This window comes from Grammomys surdaster, unplaced genomic scaffold (genome assembly GCF_004785775.1).
Source record: "Grammomys surdaster isolate TR1022 unplaced genomic scaffold, NIH_TR_1.0 125889, whole genome shotgun sequence".
Taxonomy (NCBI): Eukaryota; Metazoa; Chordata; class Mammalia; order Rodentia; family Muridae; genus Grammomys; species Grammomys surdaster.
The window spans coordinates 3,985,299-4,007,706 of record NW_021620714.1 but is presented as its reverse complement, the minus strand read 5'-3'; the positions used below and the strand labels follow the sequence as shown (position 1 = coordinate 4,007,706).

At 40.2% G+C, this 22,408-nt stretch overlaps 1 protein-coding gene across 4 annotated transcripts in view; it reads left to right on the top strand.

Annotated features, from left to right (window-relative positions):
* Positions 1 to 4,858: 4,858 nt before the first annotated feature.
* Positions 4,859 to 22,408, top strand: part of Lrch3 (leucine rich repeats and calponin homology domain containing 3) — a 93,866-nt gene continuing 76,316 nt past the window's right edge. For all 4 annotated transcript variants that reach the window (XM_028752220.1, XM_028752219.1, XM_028752218.1 and 1 more), the window contains exon 1: positions 4,859 to 5,120. In XM_028752220.1, coding sequence (XP_028608053.1) covers positions 4,859 to 5,120 — 262 coding nt within the window. The remainder of the gene's footprint in view (positions 5,121 to 22,408) is intronic.

Genomic DNA, 22,408 nt, shown 5'->3' with positions numbered 1-22,408 from the left:
CAGTAGTTTTGTGGTATTTAATGTGTCAGATACCTAAAAATTAATAATAGCCCTATGTCAGCATTTGTGGTATGCTTAGTAAATCTATTCTTTCAATGATAATTCCTACTTAACTTACATTAATATTGAAGTTACTGAAACTCATTCATTAGGAAAGGCCAATGTTTCCAGTGTACACCAGGAAGATGATTGCTAATTCTAAGCCCCATCTCAAAAAAAAGTAGCACACAGAGGAAAAAGACTAGTGTTCGAATCTGTCATATATTTTTAAACATAAACTTTTTACTATATTAATTATAATCAAATTATAAAATATTTATGTTTAAGGAACATATGGGTGTGGTTGTCAACTTTTTAGTTTTGTTAGAGATACATATTAAATGTTGCTGCCTGTAATGTAATTCATACAGTAAATGCAATTTGGCAGTATGAAGAGATTAAAAAAATTCACTTGATATACAAAGAATTCCATATATCCCAAATGCAGGCAATATTAAAGCAAAAAGAACTTACTCATTTCTGATTAGTGAACCTTTTAAATTTACTTGGAGTTAATTATCTTGTCACTTGGTATATATGATTTAAGCTTCCCATCAAAGAATCAAAGATGGTGGTTCCGTTTGGAGCTAGGGCAGAGTTGGTGGTGGTGTTCCAGTCTCTCTCCCCTGGCCTCTTCCTTTCTTCTCTCCCCCATTCCTCCTTCCCCCTCCAGACTGTGTATCACATTGCTAGGCTTCAGCTTTCAGACTACTGAGTTTATAGGAATTTGCCACAATATCCAGTTTTATCACTTTTCAAAGATTGGTTTAAATATTTTTGTGTGTACCACCTGCATGTATGCATATTCACTGTGTTTTCTGGTGCCCATGAAGGGCAGATGAAGGTGTTAGATCCCCTGGTACTGGCGTTAGAGGTGCTGTGAACAGCTTGATGTTGGTGGTGGATCTCTCCAGCTCCTTCAGCACATTTCAAAGTGGACACTTCAGTAAACCCCAAGCGTTTATGAAAATAATTTTGGATACTGTAGACCTAAGAGATGTAAAGATTTGCTTGGAAATTGTAGACTTCTAAATATACTCAGATGAGATATACTAATGTGTGTGTGTATCATACTAAAGATAAATAGGGAGCTATTTACCTAGTGTGTATGGCTATTAATGTCTCCTAACTCAGTGAGCAAAGGTGCTTACCACCAAGTCTGATAACCAAAATTTGATCCCCAGAACCCATGTGATGGGAGCAAAGAACAGACTCCAGAAAGCATACCATCTTCTGACTTCCACATGTGCGCTCTGACAGGTGTGTGTGTGCACACACACCTCAGCCCATTTCCCCCCTTTTTCATTTCCTCTAATAAGTAGAAAATCACATTAAGCTTTGTTGTATAAAGTTTTAAAAATGAATTAGACCCTATTAAAGGAATAGGCAAGGCAGGTATGATGGCACACACCTTGAAATCCCAGTACGTGGGAGGCAGGCAGTAAGATTGCTGCAGATTCTAGTCTGCATAGTGAGTTCTAGGTTAGGCAGGACCAAACCTTGTCTCAGCAAAACCAAAATTAAAATGACCAAACATTTGTTGAATATTCATCAAGTCAGTTTCTTAAATTTAAAGAGGATGTGATATACCAAGGTTTTGATCTTAGACGTAGCCTTAAGGAGTACCCACAATGAATTTTTGAGTGACTATGAAAGATACTGAAATTGAAGTGAAACTTGCTTCTGGTACTGAATGAGTTAAGTTTTAGCCTATAAAATAAACAGGAAGAAGGGGAGTCTGTCTGTGCCTAAGACTGAATAGCTTCTACTGCTCTTTTGTTCAACTTCTCCTTACAGCAGGACAGTAGTTAGATAAGGTGGTTGATTTCTGTATCCCTTTTGCCCTCTTCACTAAGTTAAGAACTCTCCACAAAGACTCCGTTTCTGATAACTTGTAATATGGTACCTACTTTATGAAGATTGAGGAGTTGGGTTTGAGTGCATGCCTGTGATCTTAGCACTCAGGAAGCAGAGGCAGGAAAGCCAAACATGGAAGACAGCGAGGACTGCACAGATACTGTCTCAGAAGATTAAAAAAAAGAGAGAGAGAGATGGGGGGAATAGGGTGAGAATTCTATACATTTTTCATTTACTTCTGTTGAAAACCCAAACCAAGTCTTCAGGCATCTCAAGAATTTCCCCTCGATCTCTCATTTTATGACAAGTTTTTAAAACTTTTTTTAGACCTGTGTGTGTGTTTTCTGAGTTTATAGGTTATGTACCATATGTGTTCCTGGTGCTCACCAGGGTCACAAGAGGGCATCACAAGTTCTGGAGTTGTGAGCCACTGCATGGGTGCTAGAACCAAACCCAGATTCTCTGCAAGAGCAACAAGTTCTAACCAGTAAGCTGACTGCAACTCAGATTTAATTTGACTGTAGTTCATTTACATATTTTATACATATGAATGCTCTGATGTATACATCTACTTGACAAAGGAGGGTATCAGATCCTATTGTGTTTGCTGGGAATTGAACTCGGGACCTCTGGAAGGGCAGCCAGTGCTCTTAATTGTTGAACCACCTATCTAGTCCTGAGATTTAATTTTACATATTGTATGTGCATGTGCATACCCTACCCACAGACCTCTTAATTTATTTTGGCCTTCAGATATCTATAGACTTTCATGCCATGTTCTGAAAAACTCCAATTTCCCCCTTAATTTTCTCTCTGTGGTTAATATATAACCTATCTACGTATCTTGATTTCCATGCTTCCTTTTATTCATGTGGTCAGCCTTTGCATATCTCCCTGGGATATGGGAGGTGTGTATAGCATCGACTTTAATTCACTAATGGCTGCAAATAAAGTCAAATAGACTAGTTTCCATTTACACATCTGGCCAGATCAGGATTAGGATTACCATGCTGAGATTGTAGTGGAGTATTCATGTCAATAGGAAAAGAGGCCATATTGCGAAGAATTTGTCAGAATTCATGCAAATATAAAGTAATAAGAGGACCATAGTGCATTTGGAAAGGTACATCTGGCGATTCCATAGAGTTATATAGTGTGTGTGTGTGTGTGTGTGTGTGTGTGTGTGTGTGTGTGTGTGTGTAGTATGTGAGTGGGCATAGAGGTTAGACAATACTCAGTTCTCCCCATTTACCACAGGCTCTGTAGATTAAACTTAGGTTGTTGAGTTTGTGTGGCAAGCTTTTTTTCCCCCATTTATGATCTTGCCAGCCCAACTTAATCTTTTTTTTTTCCAAGACAGGTATCCCTTTATGGGTAGACTGGCCTAGATCCTCCTGCCTCAACCTCTCAAGTACTAGGATTATAACATGTGCCCGGCTAGTTTAGTATAACAATTTTCAGAAAGACCAGAAAATACACATATTGGATAAACATTACTTGACAAAAACTACCCATTACTTACCATGAAGGGACCCATTAATAGACATTAATAATTTATTGTGGGACTTGCTGCAAAAGAAACTAGAATGTCACATTGTGGAGAGCCAGACATGGTATCAGTATCATATACTTGCTTTGTATTCTCAGGGGTTGGAAGGCCAAGGCCAGCTTGGGCTGCTTTGGGTCTCTTATCTCAAACAAAACAAAACAAAAGGGCTCATAGAACAGGTCTCTAAGCAACTGTTACTAATCAGCTTTATTACTGAAACATTTTTACAATTTCTTGAACTCAGGAAAGTGCTTGTTGGAGCTTCCCTGAAGTTGGGCCGTGAATCATGAGTAGCTTCTCACACCTCATATTTTCTTTCATGTTCTGCGATGGATTTTCTCATTTGTCTTAATGCTCTCACATGCATCAAAATCATACTTGAATATGTGTACACTCATCTTCCATTATGGAATTTTGCTGTCATCCTGTCCTATTTCATAACTCTTTGGGTTTGATTCAAATGAGTCTCACTCATTCTTGGAAGGGATTGCTTTGCTGTGACCACTAGTAAATAATCCTCTCTTCACGCTCAGCCCTATTACTGTTTTCTTATTGTAACTGGCCTTCTTGGGTACCAAAATAAGATTAGCTAATTCTTCAGAAAAGAGACTTTATCTGTCAGGCCCTCGAATTCTGTACAGCAAATTTAAATCGCTTATTAGGAATGGCTTGAATTTAAAACAGATTTGGGAAAATAACAGACTTCAAGACTAGGGAGATCTTATTTAAATGTGAATGGTATTTTTCATTACTAGAATGGTTTCCGGTTTTGATCTTTCGGTTCTAAATTTATTCTCTACATTTATATCATAGCCAGATTTCAATGTTAGACTTAAATACTATTCGTTCTGCTCTAGTCAGTAATAAAGTTTGTGCCAACGTAGTATTTAAAACGCTTGGTTTCATTAAGAGCTGTTTCATAAAAATAACCAAAAATACGTAACAAATTTCAACAAGAATTAGTGACTTTGTAGCTGAGTCTGTGCACACAGTATTTTTCCCTTTCAAGAACTAATAGTATATCCACAAAGTTCAGTTCAGATCATCTGGCGGTACGGTAACAAGTTGAGAGACAATTTCGGGATTATCCCAGGGAGTCCCCTCTAAGTGCCCAAGTTTCTAGCAGCAACAGGGCTAAGAATCTTTGCTGTCTAATGTAATCCACCATCGAGAGTTGGAGCGCTGTTACGGATGATTTTTGTAGTGGCCTTTTAGGAAGCCCAGAGTGCCGGGCTGCTGCAGCTCTGCGAAGTCCGGTTTCCCTGGAAAACCGGCTTGTGGGCGGGGCAGGCTCCTAGCTTCGCGCAGCGCGTCCGGGAGAGCTCTCCCGGGTCCGCAAGCCCTTTTCCCCGCCCACCCAGCGGATCGGGTGGCGCATGCGCAGAGCCGGGCCGGAGAGTTGTCGGCTGGGAAATGGCGGCCGCGGGCTTGGTGGCTGTGGTAGCGGCTGCGGAGTACTCTGGCCCAGTGGCGTCCGGTAGAAACCTCTCCGGTGCTAACTGTGGACCGAGCCCTGGGTTGGGCCCTGGTCCTGGCCCGGGCTCTTGGAGCCGCTCGGTCGACCGAGCCCTGGAAGAGGCGGCGGTCACCGGGGTGCTGAGCCTGAGCGGCCGGAAACTGAGGGAGTTTCCCCGGGGAGCGGCCAACCATGACCTGACGGACACCACCCGGGCCGGTGAGCGGGGCACGGGCATCCCTGCTATCCGGGACCGGTGGGGTGGGGAGCTGGGGGCGTGTGGCGACCGGCCCGAGGCTCCCCGGGTAACGGGAGCGGCTGGCGGTACCGCGCACCCTCCCGGCCTGGCCAGACCCGGAGCCTGGGGTGCGGCGGCGCGCAGCAGCATCTCCGATGCCGGCTAGAGGCAACTGACGGGTGATCTTTCTTGAATCGCTCTCAGAAATCCTGGCGTCAGTGCCCCCCTGTAGACTTTTGCCTCACCCCGGTGTCTGCAGGCCACTTTGGATTTGGGATGCCAGCTTGACTTTGCTAAGAGTTGGAGCGTGTGGCAAGCACGTTCTTCCATCGTAGTATGGGTGACGCTGGGTGCTGCATTGTCAAAGGACAGAGGTCTGCGCTGGCGTTTCCCCCAATATGTGCGAGTATGTGTGTGTGATGTGCACTCTAACGCTGTTAACAGCTTATTTCTCCGCCTCCGTCTGACTTACCGAAAAGTACTTGTAAAAAATAGGCCATCTTTAGATGCTCAGGACTTTCGACTTCCATTCTTACTGCCCCCCGAGAAAACATGAAAAGAAGTAGGATATTGTCTACCACATCTACAGTTGCTTTTCCCTTTAAAAACATTTCTGCGCCTTATATTGTTTAAGACAGGAAAGAGAATGGGAATTAAGTATTATTTGGTTTCCTTAGTTGTGGGAAACAATGTATGGTGACTGAGGTATTCAACATACTATAATGTGTTCCTCTTGTGTTTTAAATATAGTTTCCTCAGGGAGTAGATTAAGAATTGAGTCCTTTTATTTTACATAAATATAAGAGAAGGGGTCCCTTACGAAGTAGTTTAAATATTTTGTGTTTATGTCGTGAGTGTATAGTATACATTATTTCATCCTCATTCTGCTTAATTTTAAAATGTTAAGAGTTAATACTTTTTCTTAAGCGTGTGTAGTCATCAAAGATTGGTAATTATTACATATAATCACTAATGTTGAAAAAATAAATAGAGCTGGGTTGGTAAGATGGCTCAGTGGGTAAAAAGGCGCTTGCTGCTGCCAGACCTGACAGACAACCCAAGTTTGATCCCCAGAACCTACATAATGGAAGGAGAGAACTGACTCTTGGAACTTGTCTTCTGCCTTACACACACACACACACACACCACTGCATTACATATTAAAAAAAATGAAAACAAAGATGTTAAATAACCTCTAGACACTATTATTTCCAAAGAAACTTTTCCTCTGCTTACTAAAGATTATTTTGGGGCGTCTTTATTTTTAATATAATTTGTATTCTTTTTACTTGGTACTGAAATCAAACTTGCTAAGGTAAAGATGAACAGTTACTTGAATTTTTTATGTGTATTGGTGACATCATGTAAACTTGTCATTCATGCCCCTCCCTGCCTTCTTGATTCTGCTCACGGGAGGGCTGACTGGCAGGGCGGTTTCCTATTGAGTCATTTCAGTAGTGCTGCTCTAAGCCTGAAGGTAAAGAAAAGGATGATTATAGGAATCTATCCAGGTTATTATCTCATGTGTTCTTAAGTAATTCTAAGAGCAAAAGTTTGAGCCATCAAGAAAGAAAAAGTTTTATTGACAAAACCAGACATTTATGAAGAATAAGAATAATATTTCATCTAAAGAAAAGTTTTTCTTTTCTTTTCTCTCTCTCTTTTTTTTTTTTTTTGGTTTGATTGATTTATTTTATATATGTGAATGCATTGTAGCTGTCTTCAGATACACTAGAAGAGGGCATCAGGCCCCATTACAGATGGTTGTGAGCCACCATGTGGTTGCTGGGAATTGAACTCAGGACCTCTAGAAGAGCAGTCAGTGCTCTTAACCGCTGAGCCATCTCTCCAGCCCCAAGTTTTTCTTTTTGAGCTCAGATATTTTTATGTTTATTATTACTCATACGTTAATGTTCTAGTTACTATATTAAACCAAAGGTTTTGTGGCTGATGTTGGTTGATACTTTTTTTTTGTTTTTTTTTGTTTTTTTGTTTTGTTTTGTTTTGTTTTTCGAGACAGGGTCTCTCTGTGTAGTCCTGGCTGTCCTGGAACTCGGTAGACCAGGCTGGCCTCAAACTCAGAAATCCACCTGCCTCTGCCTCCCAAGTGCTGGGATTAAAGGCGTGCGCCACCACCGCCCAGCATTGGTTGATACTTTATCTGGTCAAAAGTATACTAAAAAAGGAGAGAGTAAAAAGATCACAAAGTATTCTTTAACCTGTTAGACCAGATTCAGTTTTAACTTCAGCAGCTCTTAGTAATTAGATCAAAAATAGTTTTAAACAGACAGTTTAATGCCAGTGACATAATTTATTGCGTATTCACTGTTTGGGTTTCATCCTTAGATGTGTAAGATATATTGCCTTGTTAAATACACATAACATGGATTAACTAGGATTAAACCCACTTTCCTAGGAAAAGTAACTCAAAGACACTCCTACTGCAGTAGACGTTTACCCAGCTCTGTGTCCTCCTCTATCCAGCAGCTGCTCTGTGTGCATTAAGGCATTGTTTCTCTTCATGTTGCAGAAAGTGAAAGGGAAGCTTAGAAATGTTTAATAATGTGCTCAGAGACCTGTAACCAAAGGAAGACAGTGTTCTTCAGGATTAGAGCCCCGTTTGACATTACTCCAAAACTCAGTCTTCTTTTTTTGCAGATACTTAATGAATCCAGACTTACTACTCTTTAAATGATACGTATATGCGTGTGACTCTAGTGTAGGTATGTGCATATGAATGCAGGTCTGAGGAGACTGATCAGACGAGGAGATCAGTGGTGACTGAGCCACCTGCTCCGCTGCAAGAGCAGTATACACGCTTAACTACTGAGCCATCTCTGCAGCTGAATTCAGACTTATAGTAGTTCAAGTAATCTGCATAGAGTAGATACTATAAATATTTAAAACCATGTAAGTTGTGTCAGAGTTGGCTCATAGATTATTCTTTCATTAAGTATGTACTGTCTTAGTAGAAAGCAACAGCTTTCTAAGAATTTACATCTTAAGAAACAACACTTACCATCCATACCGTTTACAACGGGACATAATTGAAGGTTGTCAGAAATTTTTTTTTAGGTTTTTTGGGGTTTTGTTTTCCTGTTTGTCTAAAAAGATAGATACTGCCAGGCATGATAGCATGCTCAAGAGGCAGGTGGGCAGACCTCTATTAGTTTGAGAAGAACTGGTCTATATAGCGAGTTCCAGGACAACCAGAATTGCATAGTGGGACCCTGTTGGGTGTTGGGGAGTAGTAGGGGTTGTTTTTTTGCTTGTTTGTTTGTTTTGTGGTAATAGGGATTAAGCACAGGGAATTATATACACTAAGGAAAGGACAAAAAAAAGAGGGTTTGTTTATGCTTTTTGTTTTGTTTTTTTAAAGAAAGAGAAATGCTTATTTTTGAGTAGGTGGCTTGATCCTGTAGACAAAATTTTAGAAGAAATTACAGAAGAATTCTTGGAGCAGGAAAGATGCTACTTGGGTTTCGGTTGGCAGAAATGAGAAGGAAAGCCATTCTGGGCAGACAGCATACAAAAAGGTTCAAGAGTCTAGGGGTTCTTATCTGTTCAGGACCATTATCCAATCCCCGTCTGTCTCATAGCAGTACTTGAGTTTTCCTCTCGAACCACCCCGAGAGGTTATATAAATTTGACTCTGAATAGGGCATGCCCATGGCTCAGGCATTGTGCTAAGATACCTTGCAAACATACAAAAACTATGTAAGTTGTAAGTGCTAATTTACTTTAATCTTACTCCACACATCAGAAAACTGAGACTCAGAAGATGATATAATTTGGTCAGGACTTCACATCCAAAAAGCAACAGAACTAGGATTCAAGTTCATATGTAGCTTGACATGCTGGTATATGCTTATAATCTTAGCTTTTAGAAAGCTGAGGCATAGCCGGGTAGTGGTGGCGCATGCCTTTAATCCCAGCACTTGGGAGGCAGAGGCAGGTGGATTTCTGAGTTTGAGGCCAGCCTGGTCTACAGAGTGAGTTCCAGGACAGCCAGGGCTACACAGAGAAACCCTGTCTCTAAAAACCAAAAAAGAAAGGAAGGAAGGAAGGAAGGAAGGAAGGAAGGAAGGAAGGAAGGAAGCTAGCTAGCTGAGGCAGGGCCATCAAGAAGTTGAGGGAGCCTGAGCTATTTAGGCTAGATGGTGAGACCCTGTCTCAAGAATAGTCATATATGTATTATTCTAAAGCTGTGCTTTTTACCATTGAGTCATACAACTTTGAAACCAAAGACTTCTTTGGTTTGCCCAGTGCCTTCATGTATCACAACTGTTAGCATTGCTAGTTAATGATGTGTAGCCAAGAGAAATACAGACCTGGAGCTTTAGAGTGAAATCGGGGCTAGAGCATTAATTCAAGAAAATGAGAGTGAAAGCCTAGACATTCAGATTCTTTCTCCAGGAATAGAAAAGTGAGTCTTTTCTGGCATTTTGAAATGGAGGAAGAATCAGCCTGAGGGAAAAGCAAACAAAACTCATTAACTATGCCTGTTACAGCGTTCATCGAGTTCTAAGGCTTGGAAGTGCTGTAGTAACCATCTGAGTTACTTTATAGACGAGAAGCTTTCTCAGTTTGAATGACATACTTCAAGTGTAGAGTGGGAAGACTGGATAGATAGTATTTCACAGACAGCAAATGTGAGTCACAGTTGAAGTGTAAAAAAATATCTTTTGAATAAAAGTCAGAAAACAAAAGAACAAGGCCTCAGAATTGGGGAAAAGCACACGGTTGTGGGCTGGATGGGGAGGGAAGAATTAGTTTGCACACATCTAGAAAACAAATGGAGATGTAACAGGTATGTCAGCATAATGCAGTATCATCAAAGTCATGAGAATTGAGACTGTAAGAAATGAAAACTTATTTCCTATACAAGAAGAATGGAGCCGGGCAGTGGTGGTGGACTTGGTTTAGTCCTCAGCACTGCATAGAGTGCTTGTAATCCTAGCACTTGGGAGATAGAGGCAGGGGGATTAGAAGTTTAGAGTCACTCTTGGTTACATGGTAAGTTTGAAGCCGTGTGTGTGTGTGTGTGTGTGTGTGTGTGTGTGTGTGTCTAAAATCTGAAGTGTATGTCCCACAATAGCTATTGATGATGGGTTTTTCACTAAGAACACGTTTTAGAGAACAGTTTGCACATGCCAAAGAGAAGCCACAATATGAAAGAAAGCTTATTTCCAATAAACACAAATGGTATGAAGAACATAATGTAGGATTTCTGTAAATAAAAAGAGAACCAGTAAGAAAATGGAGGAAGTACTTGAGCTGATACTTTACCAAAGAGGAATTCCGTCAGTAATCAAGGGGATGAAAAACAGAAGCAGGCTGTGTGCCCAAGAAAGCCTACTCTACATATGCACTCTAAAGAAATACATACTCCAGATAGCCTTTTGTTTCTGTGAGCCATGTACATGGATGCATTTGTATACCGTGTAAGTGTTCATAACAGTATTCATAGTTGATAACTCAGGTGCTCATCAGTAACAGATGAATCAGTGGTGGTGCATCTGTTTATGTGACTTCCTAGCAGTGAAAATGAATGAGCTGCAGCTACGTTGTGTTACATGGACGAGCCATAGAAATAATATGAAACACATGAACTTTGACACAGTATATGTATTACAAATGTATTTTTTTTAATTCAAAAGCAGGAACAATATATAAACATTAAAGTTATAAAGAAACTAAAGGAGATTTTTTGCCTTAAAACTCGAGGTGATGGTTCCACAGAAGTGAAAGGGAATCAGGAAGGGTTTACGGTGAGGTCAGGGTGTACTTCTGAAACACTGCAGTCAGGCTTGTCCACCCCAGAGCAGTATGATTGCTAGATCATAGAGTAGTTGCTTATTTGGTTGTTTGGTTTGGTTTAGTTTTGTAAGATAAGATTTCTCTGTGTAGAATTCTTGTCCATTTAACTTTTTATTAATTTTATTAATTTTTATGCAGGAGCACCATGTGGGCCCCAAGGATTGAACTCCATGGCAGGCTTAGTAGCGACAGCTTTTAGCAGACAAGCCATCTTGCCAGCTGTCTGTCTGTTATTAATCAGGTCATTTTCTTGGTACTGAGTTAGAGTTTTTACCTGAGTTGTTTGAATTCTGTACAAATTTGGGATCATTTGCTTACTCTGCCTTTTGTTGCCTTTTCTGTTAGGGTCGATTCCAAAAACATTCTTAAGACAAACGTTGTGGCCGGGCAGTGGTGGCGCACGCCTTTAATCCCAGCACTTGGGAGGCAGAGGCAGGCGGATTTCTAAGTTTGAGTCCAGCCTGGTCTACAGAGTGAGTTCCAGGACAGCCTGGGCTATACAGAGAAACCCAGTCTCAAAAAACCACAAAAAACCACAAAAAAAAAAAAAAAAAGACAATCGTTGTGCAGTTCTTCCTCTCTGGTTTTGTTTTTTATATCTTTTGGGATTTTTTTGTTCTTCTGAGACGGGGTCTCATTATGTAGCCCTGGCTGTCCTGGAGCTCACAATGCAGACCAGGCTGTATTCTGGCTTACGGAGATCCACTGCTTTGCTGGGATTGAAGGTGTGGGGTGCTGGGAAATCACACCCAGCTTCCCAGTGTAATTCTAGTAGATTTGTAGTTTCAAGTTTTAACATTTAGGCTTTTAATCTCATTTTGAGTTGATTTTTTTTAACATGGTGTATGAGTGCAATTTCATTTTTTGATATTATTTTATGTGTGTGCATGTTTTGACTGTGTGTATGTGGTACCCAGAGTGGTCAGTAGAGGTCATCTGATCTGCTGGAACTGGAGTTACAGATGGTTGTGAGCTGCCATGTGGGTGTTGGGAACTGTATTCTGATCCTTTGCATGAACAGCAAGTTCTCAACTATGGAGCCATCTCTCCAGCCCTGATTTCAATCTTCTGCATGTGGATATCCAGTTTTCCTAAGACCATTTACTAAAGGACTGTTCTTTCTCCATTGTGATTCTTGGTAGTGTCATCAAGAGTCTTTGCCCAAAAATATGTGGGTTTATTTCTGGGCTCTGTTTGTTTCCACTAGATGTGTATTTTCATGCTGTTGCGGTTCTCTTCTGACTGCTACACCCTGGCAGGCTTGGAAATGAGGCAGTATGGTGCCTCTGGCTTTGTTCTTTAACGTACAATAGTTTGGGCTCTCTAAAGTCATTGTGGTTGCATAACTATGTTAGGGCTGTTTTTTCTGGTTGTAGGGCCTGAACTCAAAGGGGTTTGTTTGGTTTTGTTTATAAAGACAGAATCTTACTATATTGCCTAGGCTAGGGTCAGGAGACCCTCTGCCTCTTGAATTAGTTAAGACTAATTATAAGTGCGACCATGTCCAACTAATTTTAAGATTGTTTCTGTAAAAATTGTCATTTAAAAGAAAGAAAACGCATCATTTTTACCAAGGATTTCATGAATCCAAGAGCACTTTTAAGTGGCACGGACATTTTAATAATAGTAATAATTCCTTTAAGTCATGAACATGGACTATCTCTGTGTGTGTGTCCCTCTTCAGTTCCCTTCATTAGTATTTTACAGGTTTTGGTGTATAACTTTTTCCTTGGTTAAATGTAAGTTGTTTGAGCCATTCCTGAATTCTAGGTGTAAATCTTGTTTGACTGTGTGAGTGATCATTTTAATGTATTGTTGAATTCAGTTAGTGTTTTGTTGAGGGTTTTTGCATTTATATCAATCAAGGATATTATCCTGTGCTCTTGTGTTCTTATGCCTTCATATGACTTTGGTAACATAATCCTGGCTTTGTAAAATGAACTGGGAACTGTTCATTCCTCTTCAATCTGTGGAAAGAGGTTGAGAAAGACTTTTTGTTTTCTTTTTGTGTTTTGCTCTTTGAGACAAAGTGTCACTATATAACCTTGGCTAGCCTAGAACTTGCTATGAAGACCAGGCTAGTGAGATCTACCCACATTTCCTTCCCAAGTGCTGGGATTAAAGGCATGTGCTGCCACATCTGACATCAATATTCTTTAAAGATTTATTTTTAATTGTGTGGGGGCCATATGTGTCCATAAGTACAGGTGCCTATGGAGTTGAGAGGTATTGGAATCCCTGGAGCTGGAGTAAGGTAGTTGTGAGGTACCTGACCTGGATGCTGGGAGCCAAACTCTGGCTCTCAGAGGAGCAAACGCTACCTGCTTTTAACTGCTGAGCTGTCTCCTTAGCCCCAGATCAACATACTTTAAATGCACTGAAATCATCGGGTCCCAGCCTTTTATTTGATGAGAGACTTTTTGTTACTGAGTCATTCTCTTTACTCCTTATTAATCTGTTCAAAATCTGTTTCTTTATGATTCATATTTGATGAGTTGTAGTTTCCTAGGAAGTATATCTATCCCTTAAAAAACAAATTTTTGAATGAGAAGATGAGATGGTGCTTAGCTTTGGAAATAACGATGGCGGCGGTGGCAGCTGCTGCTGCTGCTTTCTAGTTTTAATCTCTTACCCAAGACACCGTTTTGCTGTGTATGTAGCTCTGGTTGTTCTGGAACTCACTCTGTAGAGCAGGCTGGCCTAGAGCTCACAGAGGTCTGCCTGTGCCTGGCTTTGCCTCTCAAGTGCTAGGACTAAAGGCTGACTTCTTTGTTACTAGGTTTAGTGTAGAATTTAATCAGAACATCCTTAAGGATACTACTAATGATTTTTCCTACCTTTGGTGTAGAGCAGATAGACACTCAGACCTTTAATTGATGTCATAGATAAGTAGTCAGTACCTCAAATAAACCAATAGCAATATAACCGTTTCTGAGTCTGGCACAATTGTATAAGGTCCTTACAAAATAATGAAGGGTTTCTATGTTTATCTGGTATATATAACTTGATAGTAATTGTCCGAGGTTCATTTAGTTTAAGAGAATTCTGATAATATGGTGATTTTTCTTTTTTCTTTCTTTTTTTTTTTTTTTGAGATAGGATTTTTATGGTCCAAGCTGGCCTCAAGCTCTTTCTGAAGCCTTGGATGTCGAATTTCTAACCTACCTTCCTCCTCCTAAGTGCTAGGATTATAAGCATATTCTTTCTTTTCTTCTTTCTGTGTAATAAATTTGTAGATTCTAGTCAGTTTAGCCAATTAGTTTCATTTACTTTAGCTTGCCTCACACTGTAGCCCAGGCTATCATGGGTTCACTGTGTAAGCAAGCTTACAGTTGTGAGTTGTATCAAGTGAAAACCTGTAGCCATTTGGTTCTCAGAGTTGAGCATGCATACAATCACTGGTGTCAGTTTTAAAGCAATGAACTGCCCTAGAAGGTGGCAGTTCTCTTGAGTCTGATTCAGACTGGGGTGGAGTCTTTTAAAGCTACTTGTGAAACAAGCATCCTGATGGTTCGAGATGCAGAAGACGGACAGGAATGGACAAGAACTATCTCTTGAGAAAGAACTTCTAAGGTTTTATTATTTTGAAATTTAAATAATTTTTAAAGCTTCAAATTTTAAAATAATGGAGGATGATGTTTCGTGACTTTGAAAGTCTGCTACTCTTCCGTATGAAATAATTAAAGTTGTCCTTAATGTCATCCGTTCTGGCTGCAGTTGCAGTGTGAGAGGACATAAAACGAGGCTCCAGTTGTCATTATCCTTTTGTTCACTAAAAGGAACCAAGGCTCCTTAAGGACAACAGTGCCACATTTAGAGGCCATGTGACATAGAGAAGGTGATGGACATGGAGAAGGTTTTGGTTTTGGCCTACATCTTCTATGTCTTTCAGGAGCACTGTTGGGGAAGAGGCCTGCCAAGTGATGTTAGCAGTAACTCAAGCGTATGGGCCATAACAGGTATAATCACTTACAAAGATCTGCAGGAATAGGGCAGCTGCACTAGGTAAGGTAGTGATCATAACATGAGAACGTTGTACAGAAAGCTTTATTACATGTTTAAAAGCTAGGACACATGCATGCACACACACACACACACACACACAGAGTGGGGGAGGGCCTAGATGTGGTGGTGTATGCCAGTCTTGACTATGTATGACCCCATCTAAAACAAACAAACTTTTGAGAACATGGAAATTAGGATAGTGAGCATGAGCTCCTCCTCTTCTCTTCGCTCGCTCCTCTCTCCCACTCCCTTCCCCAAATAAACCTCTTCCTGTGGGGCGGGGGAGGAGAAAGGAAAGTGAGCATGAGTAAGACTCAGACAGCAGGCCTCATCTCTTGCCAATATAATTGTTTTAACTTTCCTGTCTTTACTAGTCCATTTTCCACTGCTGCATAAAGTATTTCAGGTAGAGTAATGTATAAAGAAAACAGGTTTATTTAGCTTGTCATTTTAGGGTCTGAGAGTATGTTATTCTGCTTTGCCCTCTGGTCAGGGCCTTATGGTGATAGCATTATAGAGGCACATGCAGAAGAGATCACATGTCAAGACAGGAAGACAGCAGAGAAGGGCTGATACTACATTTTATAATAACTTTCTCTGAAAGGAACTAACTGGAGTCCCACAAGAGGTGCTTTAATACCTCTAGAAGGCAGTGCTTTCTATGATCTTTACCTTGCAGCAAGTCCCAGCTCTTAAAGTCTCCACCATGTTCCATTGAGAGTTCTAACACATGGACCTACTGCAAGCACACTCAAACCATATCGTCTCAAGATCCAAAGGGAAATCCAGCCTGCTGGCATAGTAGCATATAAGCATAACATAGACACTTAACCTATAATCCCTATGCATCTGAACTTATATTTAGTAAGAGCATCTGTGACTAAAGATGATTTAATAATAGGATCTGTGTTAGTCAAGGTTCTCTAGAAGAAGAGGACCAGTTGGATGCACATGTAATTATACAGAGGATTTATTACACTGGCTTACACAATTAGAGGTTGGAGACTCCACAGTGGCCATCTACAATCTTGAGACCAAGGGAAGGCAGTAGTTACTGTCTTAAGAAGCTGGAAGCTCCCTGGGGAATCACTGATATGAATCCAGTTCAAAGGCTAAAGAAGCTGGAGTCTGATGTCCCCTCTCAAAGCAATGGCAGCAGCAGAAGTTTGTACTCACCCAAGAAAAATTGAACTTGCTTACCAAAGTGACTTCCTCTGTCTTATATGTTCTTCCCAAGCTCCCATGCCATTGTACAATGCAGTTGACATTATAAATCTCTTCCTATAATTTGCTGATTCAAATGCAAATAGCCTGACAAATACTGCCTTGATGTACATTAGCAGGTTTTCTAGGCATCTCTCAATCTGGTCAAGCTGACAGCAAACATCACAGTATCTGATTAGATTGTACCCCTTATACAATCCCTGGTTTTGCCTAGGATAACAGAAGTACATAGTTGGTTTTGGCATCATCATCGTTATTATTACTATTGAAACTGGGTCTCATGTAGTTTAGTCTAACCTCAAACTCTTGCGTCGCATACCTCTGTCTCTTGGGTATTGGAGCTCTATGCACACATCACCAACCCTACTTCTTTTTGATAGTTTTAAAGCAGGGTCTCATTGTGTGTCCCACACTGGCATAAAACTTGCCATGTAGCCCCAACTGGCCTGGAACTCAGGATCCTCCCGTGTCTGCTTCCCCGGTGCTGGAATTAGAAAGCTTATACTATAACTTTGGCTATACATTTGAAAATCATGTATAGGATTTGTATACAAGAATTTGAATATTTTTGTGTTGACTTTGAGTTCAAAGAAATTTGACTTTCAATACCATTAACCTTCTCAAATAGCATTCTCCTCTGTGCAGTGTCTGCCTGATAAAGAGGTTTTCTATTTTGAGATTACAGCCATATGAAACAGAGTAACAAAGAAGGCATTATTTTTATGTGCTTAGGACTTTCTTCTTTCTTTCAGTTTGTGTTTTTTGAAATAGAGTCTTGTGTGTGTTCTGATTGTGTCACTGTGGAATCCAGGTTGACCTCAAACTTGAAGCCATCCTCCTGCCTCTGCCTCCTACCTTTTCTTTCTTTTTATATAGCTAGAATTCAGGTTCTATTATATGCTAGCCGCTTGCTCTTCTACTGAACTATTACTGTTAAGTGGTGCTTTGTTGAAGGCATTTACTTTTCATGATTTTCATTTACTATTGCATGATTTAATTGCCTCCTAAATGATACTTTTTAAAATTTTACCTTGGTTTTTTTTGGCTTGTTTTTGTTTTTGTGAAGATGAGGATAAGGCCAGTGTGTGTGCACCAGTGTGTGTGTCTAAGATCAGTTTTCTTCTAGCATGTCAGTCCTGGGGATTGAACTCAGGTCCTCCAGCCTTGTGGTAAGTGCCTTTACCCACTCTCATCTCTCTGGCCCTGAGGATTTTCTCTTTAAAGTTGTAGAGAAATTCTTTATTTTAGTTATTTTTAGGATTCCTACCAGTTGAAGTATCTAATTTTATAATTTCATGCTTGCAATGGTATTTCCATGTTTAGATTGTTGTCACTGTGGGCGTGTGCTCACACACTCAGCTCATAAGTCACCTGCTTTGGGACATTGTTAGTTTGTGTACATTCGCTCAGAAAATCAATCATGTTTGAAAATAGCCTTTTTTCTTTTTCACAGCTGTGCTTTCCACATATCCTATGAGTGGGATGCTGAGAAATGTATGTGGGCTGATAAAATTTTGGTTCATGTTTCCAAAACTGAGCTATGAAAAATGTTATAAGGAAATTTATGTAGAGAAATGAAAAAGTAGACTCAGAACTACAACTGAATTTATCTCAGAGAACTGTCCCAGGCTCTAAGTTTGGTTTGGGTGACATAGACTGAGACAATCTGTATTAGAAGAACATCTGTGACACCAAAGACAGGGATATATAACAAAAGAAACTCTGAAAAGATGTCGTATGCAGTATGACAGCATAACAAGAAACAAGTTCCAAACCCTTCTAACTGATATTAAAAACAGTGTCTCCTATAGCCCAACCTGACTTCCAACCTGCTGTGTAGTTTGAGTATTTCTTTCAACTTTTGATACTCTTGCCTTTGCCTCCAGAGTGTATGGGATTTGAGCATGCATGCTAGGCAAGTACTGTGCTAGCTGGGCTGCATCCCAGCCCTGCCTGGTGTTGAGACAGCTTCATGTGGCTTAGTTTGGCCTCTCACTTGCTACTTCTTGGAAGATGACCTTGAACTCTATCCTCCTGCCTCCACCTCCTGAGTGCTGGGATCACTGGTATGTGCCACCATTCCTGGCTTTTAAAGATAGAGCCAGGAGAAAATAGTTCTGGTTGCTGAAACCACAGCCCTGGCAAGCTGATACCCTCTGGAGTCTGTTTTCCTGTTTTACCATTTGTTCTTGGATCCCTTCCTCTCTGTTTAGAGCCCTGCTTTTAGTTATCCTTTTAGATTAGCCCTGCTGGCCACAAGTTCTCTTGTCTTGTCTGAAGATGTCTTGATTTCTCTCTTCCATTCCTGAAGGGTGTTTTTCTAGATAGAATTCTGGGTGAGATATTGTTTCAGCATCTTAAAAGACGTCCTACTTTCTCTGTCCTCTGTGGTTCATAGTGTGCTATTTACTGTCATTTCTGTTCTTTCTCATTGTTTTCAAGATTTTGGTTTTGTTGTTGTTTTTTGTTTTGTTTTGGTTTTGGTTTTGGTTTTGGTTTTGGTTTTTTGAGACAGGGTTTCTCTGTGTAGCCCTGGCTGTCCTGGAACTCACTCTGTAGACCAGGCTGGCCTCGAACTCAGAAATCTGCCTGCCTCTGCCTCTGCCTCCCAAGTGCTGGGATTAAAGGCATGTGCCACCACTGCCCTCGAATCTGTTTTATGTATAACATCTCAGTACTTTAGTTGTATTAAGCAGAAGAAATAAGGAAAAGTCTATGTGTTCTATGCTCTAGAAGCAAAAGTAACTAACATTTACAATTATAAGTGTATGGCTGTGATTGTAAGTAAAAACAAATTTACAAAATAATTCACAAGTTGTATAAATGTGATATGACTTGAGTGAAATGCTTTAGAAAATACTGTTGTTGTTTTAACTTTTCTGGGTTAATAATATTAGTGAAATGAAAATATTTTATTGTTTTCTACCTCAAATTTTTCATAGGAATGGCAAAGTGGTTGAAAACAAAAATGAAATATGTAAGCATAGAGTATTTCCACAGTATGGTAAATTTAAAGAGAAAGTTTCAAAAGCATGACAGTCGTCCGTTACCTTCATTCAACAAAGATAACTCTGTCTTCCTGTTTGACATTAGGCTGCAGGAGCCACATGGGCAGTTGTCTCTTAGGCTGTCACACTGTTTTGATATGGCACGTTAGGTACTTGACCTTCATGAGAATTTAGGTTTTTACTTGATTTAATATTGGTCTGTGTATTTTAAAAGGTGGGCTTTTTCCTTTTTTTTTTTTGTAGTTTGTATATACTGTTTCTTATTTTGCTCAGTGTTGAAAATTATCTAATATAGAGAGTGTCATAGTCTCAGGCTCTCTTACATCCAAAGTAGTGAATATCCACATAGAAAGTGATGATACGGTATGTGGCTGTTGCATAATGGGCTTTATTTGGTAAAGATGATGTCACTGTGTGCGATGGCCTGAAGCAGTTATTAAAGAACACAAGACTTTTGAGTGCTAGCATTTCTCACTAAATACCATTCTGCTGAAAACACTGAGTTTGGACTGGAATGAACCTAGATTTTCCTGGCCCGGTTACTGAGATTTTGAGAAGTAAACCTTACTATCATATTTGTAGAGCTGGATTGAATAAAATATTAAAGTATATTTTTCCTTGGTGAAGAGAAATGGGATTAGGAAGGAAAAAATGTCAACTTGTGTTACACAGACAAAATTTTAAGATTAAAGTTCGGCTTTCAGTTTTCAGTTTATTGCTGAAGCATAAGATAATGATTATTTTTTAAAAAATGTAATTTTAAAGATTTTTAATGTCCTTGGAAACCTATGATCCCTCTGGAGCTGGAGTTACATTAAAAAGAAGCAGATTACATTTCTATTTTGACACATTTGATATTTTTACTATGCATAGCTACTTGTATTATCATTAACTAGTTTTAAGTATACATTGTTATACAAGTTGTCACCTCTAGGTCTATCCCCAGAATTTTTATCATCTTAAAGTGATACAATTTTATCCACCAAACAAATATTCTTGATTTCCTTCCCCTTCCTGCCCCAGTTTTGAGTAACCATTCTACCAAAGATCTCTGTGACCTTGACTTGGACTGTTGTCAGGGACCCGTGCAGACAGAGCCCTGCAGTATCTGCTCCTTGTCATCTGGCCTGCTTCACTTAGTTTTGTGTATCTATGATGTACCATGAATCAGGGTTACATTCCTCTCCAGTTCCAGGCCAGCCAGACTGATGTAGCAAGACCCAGTTTTTAAAATAATAATTAAAAAAAAAAAGAAGCTGAAAAAGTATTCTGCTGTATCCAGGCTCACTCATCCCCTCAGACATTTGAGTCGTTTATACTTTTTGACTGCCGTGAGTAATGTTGATGTGAATATTGGTGTACAAAGCTGTCATGGCTCAAGAGCTCAGAGTTCAGTATTACTATGAGAGAGCAGGTCCCCACATTTAAGTGTCTCTGGTACTTAGGACTGACTATCTGGGGAGGGTTAGCCTCTACGAATATTGCAGAAATGAGTACACTGTGAGCTGAGCAAACCTTCTAATAGCTGCCTTACTGGAGACATTTGTGCTCAGAGCAGTGCACACTGCCCAAATGAGAGGTTTGGAATGTGTCACTTGTTTCCTGTTTCCTTTGTGCCTTCTCCCTGAGAGAATAGCTCGAAGTCTGAACTCTATGGACAACTGAATGAGTTCAAGTTGACCTCTGTGGACATGGAGAACCTAAGTTAGCATTGAAAGTACTGGGACTGAGTACTTCAAGTGCTGTACTTTACCACCTAAGTAGCTGCTTTTTTATCAGATGTTATAATGTTCTGATACCTTTCAGGAGAAGGAATAGGAGAATGGGGTAAAAGAGTCATTTGATCTGATAGGAAGATAGATGATTTCAGGCACCTTCAATATGAAAAGCAGATGCTAGTCTGTTAAAAAAAAAAAAAGAATGTTGCTTCAAGAAACTCAGAAATGGTCAAAAATTGTAATGGCCCATTCTGCCCCACGTTCAGGGGCCACTTTGTAATGGCCCGAGCTGCTGCTTCAATCTGTGGGTCAGGGTTTAGCAAGAGAGAGAGTGGGGATAGAAGGGCAAGCAAAAGATGGATACAAGACAGAGTCTGGTCTAGTCTCTCCTTTATTGAAAGGAAATCCTGGGTACATATAAGCACAAGCAGGGGAATGCAGGTGAAGACACTTTACCATGTGCACCTTGCAGCTGGGGGCACTAAACAACAAAACAAGATGTGTGAGAAAAATAAGATGTTTATCAGAGTGTGCTCAGCTGTTGTGGGGTGTTGAAAACAAGTCTCCTGTCAGGGTATATGGCCTGAAATGGCTGTAAAGATGAGAGCCGATTTCTGCTTGGGGTCGGCTCCCAACAAAAAATGGTGATTGCATCAGAGGGCAAAACTTAAAAAGGAAAGAAAACAGACAAAATTACAGACTTCTCTGAGAATAAATAACAACTTCTTAAGCTTAATGTTAGAAAACTACTAAAACATGTGTAATTATTTTCCTTTACAAGATTTAAGTTGGAAGATAGTGTTTTCAAGGTTTTTTTTTTCTACTTTTCTTTACTGTCTTTTTTTTTTTTTTTTTTTCGAGACAGGGTTTCTCTGTATAGCCCTGGCTGTCCTGGAACTCATTCTGTAGACCAGGCTGGCCTTGAACTCAGAAATCCGCCTGCCTCTGCCTCCCAAGTGCTGGGATTAAAGGCATGCACCACCACTGCCCGGCTTCTTTACTGTCTTATTTGAAGTAAGCAGTATTATATCAGTCAAAAATATTTCTATAGCTTAAAATCTTCACAGTCTTAGACAGAAGTAGAAAAGTTAAACAGTCGGCTAGAGGGAAAAACACCATGTCGGCAGGATCTGGGAGCAAGTTCAGTTGGCAGAGTGCCTGCTTGCTTTCTCTCTCTCTCTCTCTCTCTCTCTCTCTCTCTCTCTCTCTCTCTCTCTCTCTCTCTTTCTTTCTTTCTTTCTTTCTGTTGCTGGATTAGAATTCCCTGACAAAAGCAACGTAAGGAAGGCAGGCTTTACTTTGACTCACAGTTAGTTCTAGGGTACAGTCCATCAAGACAGATGTCATGGTGACAGGGGTTAGCTGCTCAAAGTCGGAAGACAGCTATGAATGTTCTTTTCCTACAGTCCAGGCCACCCTCTTTTAGGGTGTGTCTTCCCGCCTCTGTTAACCTGTGAGTTAGTCCCTCGCAGGCATGCCCAGAGGCTTGTCTCC